General features: G+C 40.2%; 1 protein-coding gene across 1 annotated transcript in view; it reads right to left on the bottom strand.

Moving 5' to 3' along the window:
- Nucleotides 1-4,187: 4,187 nt before the first annotated feature.
- TASP1 (taspase 1) overlaps nt 4,188-19,957 on the bottom strand; it is a 273,636-nt gene continuing 257,866 nt past the window's right edge. Inside the window, exon 14 of the mRNA XM_027118166.1 lies at nt 4,188-4,377. Coding sequence (XP_026973967.1) covers nt 4,336-4,377 — 42 coding nt within the window. The 3' untranslated portion in view covers nt 4,188-4,335. The remainder of the gene's footprint in view (nt 4,378-19,957) is intronic.

Genomic DNA, 19,957 nt, shown 5'->3' with positions numbered 1-19,957 from the left:
TGTTGGGGCCTAGGAGACAGGTGATATCTGGGGTCATTTTGGGTTGTTCCAACAGGACTGGGGAGTGGGAGGGGAGTCACTCCTGGCATCCAGGAGGTAGGGGGTAGGGGCCAGAGACGCTGCTGAACATCCCACAAGGCTCAGGGCAGCCCTCCAAACAAAGAATCATCCTCCCCACGTCTGTTGTGCCAATGTTGGGAAACCCTGGTCTTAAGGATACATATGGTGGGGGAGAGATAAATTGGGACATTGGGATTGACATATACACACTATTATATATAAAATAGATAACTAGTAAGAACCTACTGTATAGCACAGGGATCTCTACTCAGTACTCTGTAATGACCTATATGGGAATAGAATCAAAAAAAGAGTGGATATATGTATAACTGATTCACTTTGCTGTACAGCAGAAATTAACACAACATTGTAAATCAACTATACTCCAATAGAGATTAATAAAAAAAAATACTCCCCCCACCCCAGAAAAAAGGATACATATAGAAATGCTGACAACAGCTTGTCTACTATTTTCTGTACCCTCTTATTTTTCTGCAGTATCTCCATGTTGCTTTAGTAGTAAGAAGAAAAAATAAAAGTTACTTTAAATTTTAAGATAAAATGGCTGTATCACAAATAGGATTTGTGGAATGAATGAATGATGGAAGGGACAATATGGCTTCTGAAAAAGGGTAAGCCTATGAACTTCTTGGGGCAGGGACATCGATATTTTGTACCACTTTGCACTCTGAGCACCTAGATCAGTAGCTGGCACATGGTAGATGCCGGGTAACCGTGGATTGGTGGATGGATTAGACCTGCCTCAACATCACCAAGAACACCTAAATGTCTTGTGGTAATCATTCTGTCCTATATACATGTATCAAATAATTATATTGTACATCTTAAACAATGTCCCATGTCAATTATATCTCAATAGAGAAAAAAATTAGAAAAAAAAGATAAAGTGGCTGTAGCACATCAGAAGTTCAGGTGTGGCCACGTGTTGGTGGGTATTTATTGACAAAAATAAAAACCTGGCTCCTGCAAACAGCTCTGGTCACTCCTTGGAAGCCCCCCTAGAACAGCAGTAGTGCCCGGGAGGCAGAGAGATTGGATTTGACAGAGTCTTTGCATAGCTGTGCTTTACTAGTGAAAAAACTTGGCAAGTCAACCGATCCCTAGGGGCCTAATGGATTTCATTTTGGCTTGTTTTTTTCTTTTCACTCAAATAAAGTGAATTTTTAGCTTCGGACACCGCTGTATGGGTGGTGCAATGCAAGCCACGGAGCATGTAGTTCTGTCTCCATAGGTTTGTTATGGCTGGTCGGTCCTAATTAAAAGACTCCCTTCGTCTTGTCTTTAGGACTTCTGGACATGGCGCCTGGGCTCTATATTTGGCTCTGAGCAACAGTGTTGTTTCCTATTTTGTTGCCAGATTAATGACATAACGTGTGTAAGCTAAGGCAGCACACGAGGAATATTTTTCTCACCTTCCTCTTATTCCCTAGGACAATTCTGGACCCACAGCAGATCAAGTGCCACCTCCTGCGTGTAGGTATTTTTGACAGTCCTCAATTAGAGCAGTACAGTTAACTTCAGCCTGTCATTTGTGTGGGCTAAGCTGTTCGAAACATCCTTAAGGGGTCAGCCAGTGGTGGGAGGACCATTTCCTATAAACAAATGATGGAAACTCTATGTCTGGAAGACAACAGCTGTGGTTTGGTTCCAGGGGCCTTTTGAGGAGGCAGAACTGGCAGCCTCCTTCCTCCTTGGCTCCACAGGCTGTCTCCATCCTGGGACTAATGCTTCTCCATTCCTTTATCAGAAGCTCCTGATGAGGCCTCTGAGATGTCGGGTTCCAGTTCCATTTTATCATCACTGGTGCTAAAGATGCAACCTTTACCACCAAGTAACTTTATAGAATAACTTATTCGAGGGGGTTGCTGGGTATGAAGTTATAAGCCCTTAGGAACACCTTGGAAAGTTGATTTCAATTTTAGAATATCTAATGTTTCACAAAGACCATGTCACTAAAACAACTTTGGCCATAAGACCATTTCATTGGGAGAGTATTTATATAAAAGTCGCTGTGATTGGGGTAGTGGAAAGGAGAACATGCAGATAATCCAGAAGGAGTTTAAATCAGGAAGATAGAAATGAAAAAGGGTAAGGAAAACCCAGCTTTGTTTCACATGACTTGAATTTTTTATCTGATCTCTCAATATATTCTTACCAAAACACTGATATTAGAAAGAAGGCTCTGCCCTTTCACATATAAGATGATAGTCTATGTCAAAATTTGTAAGGAATCTACCAAAAAAGCTCCTCCAACTAATAAATGAGTTTATCAAGGTCACAGGATACAAGATCAACACTTTAACAATACTCCAGGGCTTCCCTGGTGGTGCAGTGGTTGAGAGTCCGCCTGCTGATGCAGGGGACACGGGTTCGTGTCCCAGTCCGGGAAGATAGATCCCATATGCCTCGGAGAGGCTGGGCCCGTGAGCCATGGCCGCGGAGCCTGCGCGTCCGGAGCCTGTGCTCCGCAACGGGAGAGGCCACAACAGTGAGAGGCCCGTGTACCGCAAAAATAATAATAATAATAAAAAAAAAATACTCCAACTAATAAATGAGTTTATCAAGGTCACAGGATACAAGATCAACACTTTAAAAATCAATCATATTAGATTAGGGATTAGAAATCAATTTTTTTAAGAATACAATTTACAATAGCTCCAAAAATGACATAATTATGTAGAAATCTCTAAAAATACGTATGCTAGAAGCAACGAAGGAGTGGAGTTTCAACCAGGAATCTATATGCAGCCAAATTATAAATAACTGTAAGAGGGAGAATAAAGACATTTCAGACACATCCCTGAACTGAAAAATAATTGCCTCCATGTGCCCTTTCTTAGGAAACCACTAGAGAAGATAATTATAAAAAGGAGGAAGTAAGCCAATCAAGTGGAAGAAACAGGACATCCAGAAACAGGGCATCCAGAAAGGGAGGTCACAGGGTGATGGTGGAGAAAAATTCCAGGATGACAACTGTGCAGCAGCCCCAAAGACTGTATCAAAACAGGAGAACAGAGAGGTCTGGCAGGGAGTCTTCAGAGAAAAAAAGGAGACTAGATAAATTATCAGATACGTTTGAGCTTTTGGAAGAAAAACTATCAATGGACATTAACAAACCTGATGGATAAAACTGAACCATATTAGCGGGGTAAACAATATTTACCAATCATGTTAATATAAACAGTGAAGATTGAGCTAAAAATTGTGGTGTAATTATGAGAATAGGGAGAAAGGAAAAGGGGAGGGAGTGTATAAAGGTATTATGTCTTTAACACAGCAGGAGTCAACTCACAGGGTATAAAATGAATAAATCCAGAAAGAGTATAAGTGAATGGAGATAAATACCAGAAGAAACAGTTGAAAGAAGTGAAAGTGGGTCTTGGGCAACAGAACTTGTGAAGTAGAAAGGGGTAAGGCCCCTGCTGTTTGGGAGCATAGTATTTAATTTTAAAATTACGACCATATATTTTATGGAAAAAAATAACTTTCAAAAAGGAAGAGAGGAATTATGGTTGCTGGGCTATAGATCAGAGAGCAAAGATTTAGTTGCTGAGGGGAACCATAAATTGGAGCACAACCAACTTTCTAAAGGCTCCCTTCTGCACACACTACCCCCAGAAGATATGACGATACTACACAAGGAAAGAGAAGAAAAGCCATGCCCAAGCTCCACCTTCCCGTTTGGGAAATTCTTGGCTCAACTCACAATACTGAGTCTTTGTTTCATGATGTTTGCAAGACTGCACCCTTTTGGAGGTGAGATGTTTACTTCTCACGGCCAGAAATTTTCCTACATCCTTACCTGCCATACATGTGGCTGAGGAACTGCACAAGCCCCAGCTTGCTTCCTTCAACACTGATGTGTCAAGTCTTGGCCACAAATTCTATGTAATATGATGGTGATGGTGCCTTTGGAATGCTTTATGGACTGGCTCTGTCTTCCAAGTGAATGGTTCTTGATGTAACTGGGGATCTGATTGATAGGGAAATGAAAACTTAGCTGCACTTAACTGCCTCTGTGTAACTGTTTCTGCTCTCCTTCCTCCTAACCTCCTAGTCCTGTTTATCTTGGCCAAGGACATCCCCCATTCCCAAAGAGTCTTCTGGAGATCCTCACATTGGCAGCAAAGTAGCCATGTTCATACCATATGCAAACGTGCTCATAACCCAACAATTACTGCTCCCTAAATGATCAGACCTCCTTAGAATCATCCACTGTTATACTAACGTGCTGGTGCTTCTTCCTTTCATTCTTCATTCCCACTGGATTTCTGACAGGGAAGCCAACACTTTGTCCTATAAAGCAACCATAAATCAAAAAATAAAGTCAGAGAAAGGACAAAAAGAGAGAAGCATCACAAATCCATATCTCTCGACCTCAGGCTATTGAGATGATACTTTTTGTTTGTTTGTTTGGCCATGTGACTTCCAGGATCTTAGTTCCCTAACCAGGGATTGAACCGGGGCCACGGCAGTGAGAACACCGAGACCTAACCACTGGACTGCCAGGGGATTCCCAAGATGTTACTATTTTAAATAATAAGGCTTTATGGCTTAAATTCAAGAAATGGGAAAGCAGCAGTTAGTATCCCAGGCATGCCCACAGATTTTCCCAGATTTAACAGTCAACGGTATGAGCAATTGTTATAAAGCACCGTCTCTACGTTCAGCACATAAAGGTCAGAGAAATCACCTGCCTTTCTATACTCAGTCCTAGGACAATGGGTTTGGGGATTGGGGAGCTGCCAGCAGCCTCATGACTTAATTATCAGAACTAAACCTACATGAATATGACTTTACTATTATTTCAGAATACTCTTGCCCAGTAAATATCTTCAGTGTTCACTCCAGGAGCTTCCTGAAAATCTATTTATTTTTAAACAATGGTTTAAAAAACTCAACCAGCCCCTTTCTCAGGTCAACAGATTGTTCCCGGGAGCAGTCCTTCTTGTTTATCAAAGCATGACTTGTTCCAGAACCCTTACATTTCTGTGTCCATCAGTCTCTATTAAATCATGAAATATGCCCAGGTGGAATCCCCACATTTAAAAGCCTGCCTTAAACCACTCAAAATATATCTAAGCCCCTATGAAACTGTGAAACTCAGATTGAGACTTGAACCCATGTGCTGGGATTCAAACCCAGGTAAAGCCAGATTGGGACTTGAACCAATGGTCTTTTTTATTTATTTATTTTTAACATCTTTATTGGAGTATAATTGCTTTACAAAGGTATGTTAGTTTCTGCTTTATAAAAAAGTGAATCAGCTATATGTATACATCTATCCCCATATCCCCTCCCTGTGGTGTCTCCCTCCCACCCTCCCTATCCCACCCCTCTAGGTGGTCACAAAGCACCGAGCTGATCTCCCTGTGCTACGCAGCTGCTTCCCACTAGCTACCTATTTTACATTTGGTAGAGTATATATGTCAGTGCTACTCTCTCACTTCATCCCAGCTTACGCTTCCCCCTCTCCATGTCCTCAAGTCCATTCTCTAAGTCTGCATCTTTATTCCTTATGTTCCTTATGTTCATCAGAACCTTTTGTTTCTTAGATTCCATATATATGTGTTAGCATATGGTATTTGTTTTTCCCTTTCTGACTTCAGTCTGTATGACAGATTCTAGGTTCATCCACTTCACTACACGTAACTCAATTTCGTTTCTTTTTATGGCTGAGTAATATTCTGTTGTATATATGTGCCACATCTTCTTTATTCATTCATCTGTCAATGGACACTTAGGTTGCTTCCATGTCCTGGCTATTGTAAATAGTGCTGCAATGAACATTGTGGTACATATCTCTTTTTGAGTTATGGTTTTCTCAGAGTATATGCCCAGTAGTGGGATTGCTGGATCATATGGTAGTTCTATTTTTAGTTTTTTAAGGTACCTCCATACTGTTTTCCATAGTGGCTGTATCAATTTACATTCCCACCAAGAGTGCAAGAGGGTTCCCTTTTCTCCACACCCTCTCCAGCATTTCTTGCTTGTAGATTTTTTGATGATGGCCATTCCGACTGGTGTGAGGTGATAACTAAGTGTAGCTTTGATCTGCATTTCTCTATTGATTAGTGATGTTGAGCATCCTTTCATGTGTTTGTTGGCAATCTGTATGTCTTCTTTGGAGAAATGTCTATTTAGGTCTTCCACCCATTTTTGGGTTGGGTTGTTTGTTTTTTTGATATTGAGCTGCATGAGCTGCTTGTGTATTTGGGAGATTAATCCTTTGTCGGTTGCTTTGTTTGCAAATATTTTCTCCCATTCTGAGGGTTGTCTTTTCATCTTGTTTACCGTTTCCTTTGCTGTGCAAAAGCTTTGAAGTTTCATTAGGTTCCATTTGTTTATTTTTGTTTTTATTTCCATTTCTCTAGGAGGTGGGTCAAAAAGGATCTTGCTGTGATTTATGTCACAGAGTGTTCTGCCTATGTTTTCTTCTAAGAGTTTGATAGTGTCTGGACTTACATTTAGGTCTTTAATTCATTTTGAGTTTATTGTTGTGTATGGTGTTAGGAAGTGTTCTAATTTCATTCTTTTACATGTAGCTATCCAGTTTTCCCAACACCACTTATTGAAAAGGCTATCTTTTCTCCACTGTATATTATTGTCTCCTTTATCAAAGATAAGGTGACCATATGTGCATGGGTTTATCTCTGGGTTTTCTATCTTGTTCCATTGATCTATATTTCTGTTTTTGTGACAGTACCATACTGTCTTGATTACTGTAGCTTTGTAGTATAGTCTGAAGTCACAGAGTCTGATTCCTCCAGCTCCGTTTTACTTTCTCAAGATTGCCTTTGTTATTCTGGGTCTTTTGTGTTCCATATAAATTGTAAAATTTTTTGTTCTAGTTCTGTGAAAAATGCCATTGGTAGTTTGATAGGGATTGCATTGAATCTGTAGATTACTTTGGGCAGTATAGTCATTTTCACAATGTTGATTCTTCCAATCCAGGAACATGGAATATATATATATGTGTGTGTGTGTGTGTGTGTATCCATCTGTTTGTATCGTCTTTAATTTCTTTAATCAGTGTCTTATAGTTTTCTGAATACAGGTCTTTTGCCTCCTTAGGTAGGTCTATTCCTAAGTATTTTATTCTTTTTGTTGCAAAGGTAAATGGTAGTGTTTCCTTAATTTCTCTCAGATTTTTCAATATTAGTGTATAAGAATGCAAGAGATTTCTGTGCATTAATTTTGCATCCTGCTACTTTACCAAATTCATTTATTAGCTCTAGTAGTTTTCTGGTAGCAACTTTAGGATTCTCCCTGTATAGTGTCATGTCATCTGCAAACAGTGAGAGTTTTACTTCTTCTTTTTCAGTTTGGATTCTTTTATTTCTTTTTCTTCTCTGATTGCTTTGGCTAAAACTTCCAAAACTATGTTGAATAATAGTGGTGAGAGTGGGCATTCTCTTGTTTCTGATCTTAGAGGAAATGCTTTCAGATTTTCACCACTGAGAATGATGTTTGCTGTGGGTTTGTCATATATGGCCTTTATTATGTTGAGGTAAGTTCCCTCTATGCCTACTTTCTGGAGAGTTTTTATAATAAATGGGTGTTGAATTTTGTCAGAAGTTTTTCTGCATCTATTGAGATGATCATATGGTTTTTCATCTTCAATTTGTTAATATGGTGTATCACATTGATTGATTTGTGTATACTGAAGAAATCTTGTATTCCTGGGATAAATCCCACTTGATCATGGTGTATGATCCTTTTAATGTGTTGTTGGATTCTGTTTGCTGGTATTTTGTTGAGGATTTTTGCATCTATGTTCATCAGTGATATTGGCCTGTAGTTTTCTATTTTGTGTGACATTTTTGTCTTGTTTTGGTATCAGGGTGATGGTGGCCTTGTTGAATGAGTTTGAGAGTGTTCCTCCCTCTGCTATATTTTGGAAGAGTTTGAGAAGGATAGGTGTTAGCTCTTCTCTAAATGTTTGATAGAATTCACCTGTGAAGCCATCTAGTCCTGGGCTTTTGTTTGATGGAAGATTTTTAATCACAGTTTCAATTTCAGTGCTTGTGATTGGTCAGTTCATATGTCCTATTTCTTCCTGATTCAGTCTTGGAAGGTTTACTTTTCTAAGAATTTGTCCATTTCTTCCAGGTTGTCCATTTTACTGGCATATAGTTGCTTCTAGTAATCGCTCATGATCCTTTGTATCTCTGCAGTGTCAGTTGTTACTTCTCCTTTTTCATTTTTAATTCTATTGATTTGAGTCTTCTCCCTTTTTTCTTGATGAGTCTCGCTAATGGTTTGTCAATTTTGTTTATCTTCTCAAAGAACCAGCTTTTAGTTTTATTGATCTTTGATATTGTTTCCTTCATTTCTTTCTCATTTATTTCTGATCTGATCTTTATGATTTCTTTCCTTTTGCTAACTTTGGGGGGTTTTTTTGTTTGTTTTTCTTCTTCTTTCTCTAATTGCTTTAAGTGTACGGTTAGGTTGTTTATTTGAGATGTTTCTTGTTTCTTGAGGTAGGATTGTATTGCTGTAAACTTTACTCTTAGAACTGCTTCTGCTGTAACCCATTGGTTTTGGGTCATCGTATTTTCACTGTCATTTGTTTCTAGGTATCTTTGGATTTCCTCTTTGATTTCTTCCAGTGATCTCTTGGTTATTTAGTAATGTATTGTTTAGCCTCCATGTGTTTGCATTTTTTTCCTGTAACTGATATCTAGTCTCATAGTGTTGTGGTTGGAAAAGATACTTGATATGATATCAATTTTCTTAAATTTACCGAGGCTTGGTTTGTGACCCAAGATATGATTTATCCTGGAGAATGTTCCATGAGCACTTGAGAAAAAAGTGTAATCTGCTGTTTTTGTATGGAATATCCTATAAATATCAATTAAGTCCATCTGATATAATGTGTCATTTAAAACTCGTGTTTCCATATTTATTTTCATTTTGGATGATTGGTCTATTGGTGAAAGTGGTGTGTTAAAGTCCCCTACTATGATTGTGTTACTGTTGATTTCCCCTTTTATGGCTGTTAGCATTTGCCTTATGTATTGAGGTGCTCCTCTGTTGGGTGCATAAATATTTATAATTGTTATATCTTCTTCTTGGATTGATCTGCTGATCACTATGTAGTGTCCTTCTTTGTCTCTTGTAATAGTCTTTATTTTAAAGTATATTTTGTCTGATATGAGTATTGCCCTCCAGCTTTCTTTTGGTTTCCATTTGCATGGAATATCTTTTCCCATCCCCTCACTTTCAGTCTGTATGTGTCCCTAGGTCTGAAGTGGGTCTCTTGTAGACAGCATATATATGGTCTTGTCTTTCTATGCATTCAACCAGTCAGTGTCTTTTAGTTGGAGCATTTAATCCATTTACATTTAAGGTAGTTGTTGATATGTATGTTCCTATTACCATTTTCTTAATTGTTTTGGGTTTGCTTTTGTAGGTCTTTTCCTCCTCTTGTGTTTCCTGCCTACAGAAGTTCCTTTAGCATTTGTTGTAAAGCTGGTTTGGTGTGTTGAATTCTCTTAAATTTTGCTTGTGTTTAAAGGTTTTAATTTCTCCATTGAATCTGATTGAGATCCTCGCTGGGTAGAGTAATCTTGGTTGTAGGTTCTTCCCTTTCATCACTTTAAATCTGTCCTGCCACTCCCTTCTGGCTTGCAGAGTTTCTGCTGAAAGATCAGCTGTTAACCTTATGGGGAAATCCCTTGTATGTTATTTGTTGCTTTTCCTTTGCTGCTTTTAATATTTTTTCTTTGTATTTAATTTTTGATAGTTTGAATAATATGTGTCTTGGTGTGTTTCTCCTTGGATTTATCCTGTATGGGACTCTCTGCACTTCCTGGACTTGACTATTACCTTTCCCATGTTATGGCAGTTTTCAACTATAATCTCTTCAAATAGTTTTCTCAGACTCTTTCTTTTTCTCTTCTTCTGGGACCCCTACTATTTGAATGTTATTGCATTTAATATTGTCCCAGATGTCTCTGAGACTGTCCTTAATTCTTTTCATTCTTTTTTCTTTATTCTGCTCTGCAGCCGTTATTTCCACTATTTTATCTACCAGGTCGCTTATGCATTCTTCTGCCTCAGTTATTCTGCTATTGATTCCCTCTAGAGAATTTTTCATTTCATTTATTGTGTTGTTCATCATTGTTTGTTTGCTCCTTAGTTCTTCTAGGTCTTTGTTAAACGTTTCTTGTATTTTGTCCATTCTATTTCCAATATTTTAGATTATCTTTACTATCATTATTCTGAATTATTTTTCAGGTAGACTGCATATTTCCTCTTCATTTGTTTGGTCTGGCAGGTTTTTACCTTGCTCCTTCATCTGCTGCATATTTCTGTCTTCTCATTTTGTTTAACTTACTGTGTTTGGGGTCTCCTTTTCGCAGGTTGCAGGTTCGTAGTTCCTGTTGTTTTTGTTGTCTGCCCCCAGTGGGTGAGGATGGTTCAGTGGCTTGTGTAGGCTTCCGGGTGAAGGGGACTGGTGTCTGTGTTCTTGTGGGTGGGGCTTGATCTTGTCCTTCTGGTAGGCAGGGCCACATCTTGAGGTGTGTTTTGGGATGTCTGTTAACTTAGTGTGACTTTAGGCAGCCTCTCTGCTAATGGGTGGGGATGTGTTCATGTCTTATTAGTTGTTTGGCATGGGGCATTCATTATTGGAGCTTGCTGGCCTTTGGGTGGAGCTGGGTCTTAGTGTTGAGATAGAGATCTCTGAGAGGGCTCTTGCCGAATGATTTTACATGGGTCCAGGAGGTCTCTGGTTGTCCAACGTCCTGGACTTGGCTCTCCCACCTCCAAGGCTCAGGCCTGACACCAGGCCAGAGCACCAAGGCTCTGCCAGCCACATGGCTCAGAAGAAAAGGAAGAAAAAAAATAAAAAAGAAATAAATTGAACAGATAGAACCTCAAACCAAATGGTAAAATCAAAACTAAATAGACAAAATCACACAAAGAAACATAAACACACTCATAAAAAGAAAACAAACAAACAACAGCAAAAAAACCCGAAAAGTCAGAACCCTAAGATAAATGGTAAAAGCAAACCTAAACAGACAAAAATCACACAAAGAAACACACATACACACAAAGAGAAAAAAGGAAAAAAAATATATATATATTAAAATAAATTTAATTAAAAAAAAGAGAGCAACCAAACCAGTAAACAAATCCATGAATGATAACAAGCACTAAAAACTAAACTAAGATAAACATAAAAACCAGAAACAAATCAGATGCAGAAAGCAAACCCCAAGTCTACAGTTGCTCCCAAAGTCCACTATCTCAATTTTGGGAACATTCATTGCCTATTCAGGTATTCCACAGATGGAGCATTCATCAAGTTGATTGTGGGGATTTAATCTGCTGCTCCTGAGGCTGCACAGAGAAATTTTCCTTTCTCTTCTTTGTTTGCACAGCTCCTGGGGTTCACCTTTGTTTTGACCCCACCTCCGCATGTAGGCCACCCTCAGGTGTCCGTTCCCCACCTAGACAGGAGGGGGTTAAAGCAGCAGCTGATTAGGGCTCTCTTGCTCACTTAGGCCAGGGAGAGGGAGGGGTACAGTAGTTGTAACTGGAACTCAGCGTGAGCCTGCGGTGGCAGAGGCCACATGACATTGTAACAGCCTGAGGCACGTCATGTGTTCTCCCGTGGAAGCTGTCCCTGGATCTCGGGACCCTGGCAGTGGCATGCTGCACAGACTCCTGGTGGGTGTGGCCAGTGACCTGTGCTTGCACACAGGATTCTTGGTGGCAGCGGTGGCAGTGTTAGTGTTTCATGCCTGTCTCTGGGGTCCGAGCTGATAGCCGTGACTCATGCCCATCTCTGGAGCTCACTTAGGCAGTGCTCTGTCTTCTGTGGGCACACGGAGCAGGAATCCCCTCTTCTCGCACACCCAGAAACAATGGTCTTGCCTGTCGCACCTCTCTTGCCTGTTCAGCAGGTCTAGACTTTTTCCCTGACTCACTCCAGGCTAGCTGTGGCATACTAGCCCCCTTCAGGCTATCTTCACACAGCCAACCCCAGTCCTCTCCCTGGGGTCTGAGTTCCAAAGCCCGAGCCTCAGCTCCCAGGTCCCACCTGCCCCGGCGGGTGAGCAGACAAGGCTCTCAGGCTGGTGAGTGCTGGTCGGCACTGATACTCTGTGTGGGAATCTCTCTGCTTTTCCCTCTGCACTCCTGTTGCTGTGTTTTCCTCCATGGCTCCAAAGCTTCCCCCTCTGCCACCCTCCATCTCCACCAGTGAAGGGGCTTCCTAGTGTATGGAAATTTTCCTCCTTCAGAGCTCCCTCCCAGGGATGTAGGTCCCATCCCTATTCTTTTGTTTCTGTTTTTTCTTTTTTCTTTTTCCCTACCCAGGTACATGCGGATTTTCTTGCCTTTTTGGAAGTCTGAGGTCTTCTGCCAGTGTTCAGTAGGTGTTCTGTAGGAGTTGTTCCACATGTAGATGTACTGTTGATGTATTTGTGGGGAGGAAGGTGATCTCCACATCTTATTCCTCTGCCATCTTGAAGGTCTCCCCCATGGCCTTTTAATTGAAATCACACACCTGGTCCCAGGACTCAGTGAAACTCAGGTTCTTGATGTCTCATCACAGAGAGAATTCAGTGAGAGACAAAGTGATAGGTAAGAAGTGGATTTATTTAGAGAGAAACACACTCCATAGACAGAGTGTGGGCCATCTCAGAAGGCAAGAGGCACCAAGGTTTGGGGTTGACATTTTTTATAGGGCTGGGTAATTTCATATGCTAATGAGTGGGAGGAGTATTCCAGCTATTTGGGAGAAGGGGTGTGGATTTCCAGGAATTGGGCCACCACCCACTTGTTGACCTTTTATGGTCAGCCTTGGAACTGTCATGGCACCTGTGGGTGTGTCATTTAGTGTGCTGATGTGTTACAATGAGCATATACTGAGGTTCAAAATCTAGTGGAAGTCTCGTCCTCCATCTTGGACCTAGTTGGTTTTAACAATTTATGTCATGTCTCATGGCTTTGTCATCCTTTTAAAAGTTGTGCCCTGCCCCCTTCCCTCCTGTTTCACCTATACATATCTGCCCTTGACCAGTCCCTTTTAAGCTACTACTAAAACTTTGTCAAGGTGGGGTTCTCCCTTATGGCAGTAAGTACTAAACAGCTTTACTTGATCAACAGAGTACTGATATGGTCTTTTGGGGAGTTGGCAGTTGACAAACACATGCAGATTTTCAATTATATTTGTAAAGTCACAGCTGTTGCCTTGGCAGTTTTGTTCTGTTAGCCCCTTTTCCAGTTCATTTATACATTCATTCAATTTTCTTTTTGAGTTCTATGAACCAGGAGATATAAAGAGGTTTGATTCTCATTCCATAAAGTAAGGAAGAGAGACACTAATAAACTAATTCCACAAATATGAGTCACTATAAACTGTGCTGAGTGCTGTAAAGGAAGGCTGTGTGGTGCCAAAGAAGCATTTAATGGGCCTACTGTGAGAAATCTGCAAAGGATTAAGCCCCTCAGGCTGAGATAGGAGGAATGAGTAATTGCCAGGTAAGAGACTGAAAATGGAGAAGGAAAACCTTGCAGGCTGAAGGATAAATTCACCCCTATCAGGCTAGGAATTCATTAGCATTCTCTTCAATTCCTTTGTCTTCAGGATCAGATAACTATTTTGTTTCTTCTGGCCACTTCTCTTTCACAGAATGGAACAGAAAGCAAATATGTTTCAAATAAGAAGAGAACCAAAGAGAAGAGACAACATATCTGTTGTCTAGTATTCTTTGGGTATAATTAAAAATACATATTCAAATGTTGGACTGAAGTTTCCATACTGCATTGGTACAATTATACTTGGAATTTTCTACTTCATCAGCATTCCTGAAAGACCAATGAGATAGGTCTTAATGTCCACATTTTAAAGATGAGGTGTCATATGCACATAGTAGGTTGTTTCGGTTACCAGTTGCTTCTTAACTAACTGCCCCAAACTTAGCTGTTTAAACATTACGTTACTGTTCATGATTCTTCTGTTTCACATGATAATGACTGAGACAATGGGATAACTGCAAGGTCCAAAATGGCCTCATTCACGCAGTTAACATTTGATGCAGGTTGCTGGCTAGTTGCCTCACTGAAGCTATCTTACATGGGCTTCTCCCTGTGCCTGCTGTGCTTCCTCACAGTAGGACAGCTGGGTTCCAAAAGGAATGTTCCAAGAGGAAGAAAATAGAAGTTTCCAATCCCCTTAGGGCCTGGGCTCAGAAGTCCTATAATTTCACTTGTGCTTCATTCTATCGGTCAAAGCAGTGACCGGGCTAGTCAAGATTCAAAGGGAGGAGAAACAAAACGCATATACAGAGAGGGAAGGAATTGATGGCAGCCCCCTTTGGAGACTCTCTCTTATGTAGGTGCTCAACAGATATTTGTGGAATAGATGAATGGCACACCCAAGGGTCCACAGCTGGTCAAAAGCAGGACGGAACCAGAGTAAGAATGTGGGTCCCTTGGCCTTTATCTCTATGGTGTTGAGGATCAGTAGAGGGTTGAGGACATGGGGGCTCAAGTAGGATTAAAATTCTGGCTCTGCCATTAACTATTTCACCTTGAGAAAGTCATAGTATCTCTCTGTACCTCAGTTTCTCCATTGGAACATATAGTTCCTACCTCAAAGGGTTGTTATGAGGATTAAACTAATATGTATGAAGTGCTTTTATTCTAAGAGTTAAAGTATACTTTCATATACTAAGAGCTATGTAAGTGTTAGCTGTGACCATTCTAGCAATTAGGTCATGGTCCCTCTGATGATGCTATGACCTATTAGTGTCTATACTTACTACCCTCACAGTAAGCATTTGGTTCTTTTCCTGGGATAAAAGTATAATATAGCACAGTGCTGGTTCTCAAGGTGTGTACTGTTTACTTGATTTCCAGTAAACATTCCCTGCGCCTTCTCAAAATAGGATCCACCAGAGGTATCTCCTGTGGACAGGACATCCAGATTTTTGAGACAGAGTCTTTGGGGAATATATAATTGGTGTAAAAATAATTTATTCTTATTACAAAGCAACAAGGTCTCATGTATGGTAATTTAAAAAAATAACTTTTTTAGATAATTTGGTTAAGAGCATACACTAAAGTTTTATGACAATCTTGCTGCAGGAAAAGGAAATACAGCAGGCTAGTTCAAGGATTTATTCTTTTTTTTGCTAATTTTTTTTTTTTTTTTTTTTTGCGTTTTGTGGGCCTCTCACTGCTGTGGCCTCTCCCGTGTGGAGCACAGGCTCCAGACGCGCAGGCTCAGCGGCCATGGCTCACGGGCCTAGCTGCTCCGCGGCATGTGGGATCTTCCCGGACCGGGGCACGAACCCATGTCCCCTGCATCGGCAGGCGGACTCTCAACCCCTGCGCCACCAGGGAAGCCCCAAGGATTTATTCTTAATGGAGACATTTTATAAGAAAAGAAATGGTTAGATAATCATTGTTATGACCAGATACAAAAAGAAAAAAAATGTCTAGTTAAAGATCTGTAGAATATTTACTGACAGTCAGCTGAAAGTCAACTGGGAGGATGAGTTTCTCAATCCCATCAGAATCTATCAGAAAATTGCTTCTGCAATTTACTATGAATGCCAGTTTCTTCCCATGAGAAGTTGTGTGTATAATAACTCACAAAAAAGTTCCATTGCAGATAAGATTTGGGACAATATTTTATCCTGAATATAAATGCACTGGAAAAAAATGAAAGGAAAACCTTTAAAAATGTTAACAGTTGTGATTATTTCTCAGTGATGGGACTGTAAGGAAATTTAATTTTTTTCTTTGTCCGTATTTTTAAAATTTTCTAGTATAGCAATGTATTACTTTTCTAGCTCCTTTAATAAGAAAGAAATGTTTTTCATCATCATTTAAGTAAAGAATTCCATTTCTTCATTATAAAATGTTTGATTATGAAAAATGAAGTAAGAAATACGAAAATGCTGGTCTGGGAGTCTGAAGAGGATGGGCCATGTCTTCTCAACTGCAGTGAGCTGAGAGTGAAGTGAGGTTAAGAAGGGGAGACAATTCCTTAGGGAAGAAAAGATGCCAGAAGATGGAGATGAATAGTGCCATGGCCATTGTGGGAGGGGCAGGTGCTGATTTGGTCTTATCAATTCCCCTCACATCTTTTGGGCCTACAGTAACCAAAGATGGACAGATAACAAAGGTCCACTTGACATACAACAATTTGCCCTGTATTCCTGCCTGTGAGCTTAATAGATCTGGACTGAAACTCCTAGTTTTGAAAACAAAGACCCAGGATTTGAAGTCTACATATCTGAGCCCTGAGATGGGCCAATTTGGCATCTCTGCTGAAATACCTATGCCCATCAAAAGAAAAAAGAACATGAAGTGACCTGGAGTAGTTTGCTGTTCATCAGATGCCCTACTTACTACATCTCCCAAGACCAAATTAGAGTGTATCTTTCTAAGTTAGCCTACTCCTTATGCTGCAGTTCAGAATATATTTTGTGGAGGTAAGAAAAAAAGCAGACAACTTCTAGATTTTTAACACAGCAGCTGAGTAAAAGAATAATTTCAACTGAAATGGTGAATTCTGGGGGAGGGGGTAAGGGGATGGATAGACAGAAACTAAAGGTTTGGACATATTCTGAAAATGCTTTATTAGATGTCACAGTAGAGATGCAAGTCAACAGTCTGGAGTTCAGGTGCAGTTCAGGCTGGAGATTTGGGAGGCATGATATTTAAAGCCGTCAGACTCAATAAGATCATCTATGGAGACAAGAGGGCTGAGAACCAAGCCCTGAGACCACCAATGTTCAGAGGACAGGAAGTGAAGAGAAACCATGAAAGTATACAGAGAAAGAGAAACCAGGGAGGTATGAGGAAAACCAGAAGTACGAGGTGTGTCAGATTTCAAGTGAAGAAAGTCTTTAATTCTAAGTCTTGTACTGTTCCAGCTTATCCTTAAACAATCCTTTAAGCAATGGCTGCACTATTTCAGCCCGATAACCTACCTCTCCCAGAACTACTGAAAAGATATTTACTATGATTAAGTCTTTGGATCATGGCCCAACATCCTCCCAGCCACCTATATGGTTGATTTTTTCCTCCTCCTGCCGAGGGAAAGGTCAGCCAAGACAAAGTCCCCCTGCGTAAGAGATTTTTTTCTCTGGCCTTTATGATATGAAATGAGTCTTCCCTCGTTTAACTCAGCACTGGCTGCCCTGTGCTAAAAATGGTGTGCATTTAATAGCCATGTTCTCCCATCAAGAGATGGCTCCAAAGAGCATTCTTCTTCTGGATGTGTACCGAAAAGCATTTTCCCTTTCCTTGCAGATTCTGAACTGCTCTTAGAACCAAGAGGGTAGTGCCTTACTTGGCTCCATACACACAAAAATGTTTAACTCAGGTCAGGGATTAAAAACACTAAGCTGCTCAGGAATTGGTTTTAGGAGCGAAAGTACCTAAGTTACCACCACCTAGCTCTTGCTAAGCCATGGGCGTTGTAGCTAGTCAGTTAGTAACATTGAAAGACTCCTTTTATGGAGGCTTCCCCACCATCAATGAACTCATTTTATATAAATATTTAGCCAGGCAATAAACTGGACAGCCTATGTTACTCAACATCAGCCTCAAAAGACCCTCCCAATTTATATACACAGTATCTTGGTGGAGCAATACATTTTACACGCATGACATGGTCAGCGATAAATATACCAGGGTAGGTCAAACCCTATTTGGTTCTCTGCTTTTAACTGTCTTGGGCTTTGTGTGTTTCTTTAATCAGTTGGATGATTTAGATAAACAACGTGTATTAGTCTTTGTAAGTATAACATGCCTTGAACTTTCTCCAGATATTCATTCCCATTCATCATCATAATAGTTGTTCCCCCTTGGCCATCATTAAGATTAGAAACGTCCTTGAACCATTTAATGATATTCCACAAGACTGGACAGACTTTTCATGCCTTGATGAATTGCGATCACTCAGCTTAGACCAATGAAATCGGATACCCTTTAATGTGCCTGATGACTCTAAGGAGTTTAGGGAAAGCAGTGCCCGGGGATCAAAATGGTTTCACAGAATAACCATTCATTTGGGGGAAGATGCAGGATTTAAGTAAAATTTGATTAATGAGTTAGTATCTAATCTAATAGCTAACTGCAATGGATATTTTTTCTTTGTTTCTACTCCTGCATATCGTTTTACCTACAAATGTCCATTTATTACAGGAATCATTAGAATGCATAAAGGAGGTATAAAATGATTTTTTAAGCTCAAATTAGAGTATTAAAGAATGAGGTTCCTTCAAGTGAAGTGACTTTAAGATGTTCACACCACTGATGAGGAGAACATAAAAACAAGGCTTGGACTAGGATGTGTTTAACTATTTTGGAGCTGAAAAAGACTAGTTGCCTCTATTTTATGGGGCTGTGTTGCTCCAGAGGGCCACCGTGGGAATGATGTGATCCCAAATGTCTGTGTGATATCAACAAGCAGACTTGGCAATTCGAGCCATAAATATCTTTAATATTTTCACTAACAAATCAATTCTACCAACCCTGAAAACATTGACATTGCTATGGTTTAGAACCGGCTGATACTGGCATATTTAAATCATCTTTAAGTTCCTCCACAAACCATTATCGGAGACAAGAGTGTTAGGAACAGTACCCTGAGTGTAGACTGCAGAGAGCACTGTGTTTGGAGTCCTGGCTCTCTCACAGGCAACTTGATCAAATTACTTAAAGGAGCATCAGTTTCTTCATTTATTCATCAATTATTTATTGAACATCTTGTAATGTGCCAGGTGCTGTTCTTGGGAGACATAAAATAACCAAACAGAATATGGGGTTCACATTCCTTCGCAGTTCTTGAGTAATATAACTTCCTACCATCCAGAGTTGTTGTACGGGTCAAACGAGGTATCATAAGTAAAAGTGTTTTTCTACCAGAAGCAAACCCTGAGATAAGAATTTGAGTGCAAGGACTTTATTTGGGAGGTAGAGGAAACACTGAGGGTGGGGATATGAGACAGGAAGAGAAGGCAGCCAATAAAGGATGTATTAGCGAGGAAGTCACCACAGTGGGAAACTGGAAATACCAAATGGACATTCTGGGCAATGGTACAAACACAAGCCTCAATGATATCCCACTCCAGAGTAAGGATGAATACCCCAATATCCTGCGAATCATGAGCTGAGGGCTCCTCCAGGAAGTGTTAATTCCCTGGCAGTTCTGGCCTGCCACATGTAGTTCTGGAGAGAGCCCTTGGGCACAGAGATGCAGATACTGGTATTTGGAAATCAGCTGAATCACACTGGAAATGATAGTGTCCAGGGATACAGAGGAGGATTGTCAGCGAATGATACAGACGTATCATCATCATCATTCCTCCACCAGCCAGATGGTGCCTGCCTGTCCCTTTCCCCCATTCATGTGCCCCAATATTTAACAGCTACCTGAAGGCTAGCTTGCAGTACATCGTAACTCTTCTCATTAACCAGCTAGATTTGGAAATAATCAAGCCCTAAGTTTCTCAAACTAGAGTTTGTGGGCTCTTGTGAATTTATAGATATAGCCTCCAGAACCCATGAATTCAATGAATTTTGCAATTAAAAATTTTTAATTTTGATGACAAGCTAAAATAAATTAATACAAACATATTCAGGGTCACCCTGCAACTAATTCATGAAAGGCAACTTTATTTGCATTTGTATTTGAGGTTGTAGTAATGATGAAAGATTTTGCGTAGCTGGAAAAGAGAAAGTGGGAGGACTGAGGCAAAATCAGGTACGTTGCATGTAAACAATAGCCGGAGTGGTATTATCTTTATTGTTTAGGGTTGACCAGAGATGGTACATAGAGCAGTCTATGCATCAATCTTTGTCAGCAGTAAATGCAGTGAGTGGTCAACTCTCAACT

The sequence above is a fragment of the Aethalodelphis obliquidens genome, unplaced genomic scaffold (genome assembly GCF_003676395.1).
Source record: "Aethalodelphis obliquidens isolate GAN/ISIS:26980383/991018 unplaced genomic scaffold, ASM367639v1 scaffold18, whole genome shotgun sequence".
Taxonomy (NCBI): Eukaryota; Metazoa; Chordata; class Mammalia; order Artiodactyla; family Delphinidae; genus Aethalodelphis; species Aethalodelphis obliquidens.
The sequence above is the reverse complement of the archived record's forward strand: the minus strand, read 5'-3'. Positions and strand labels throughout refer to the sequence as shown.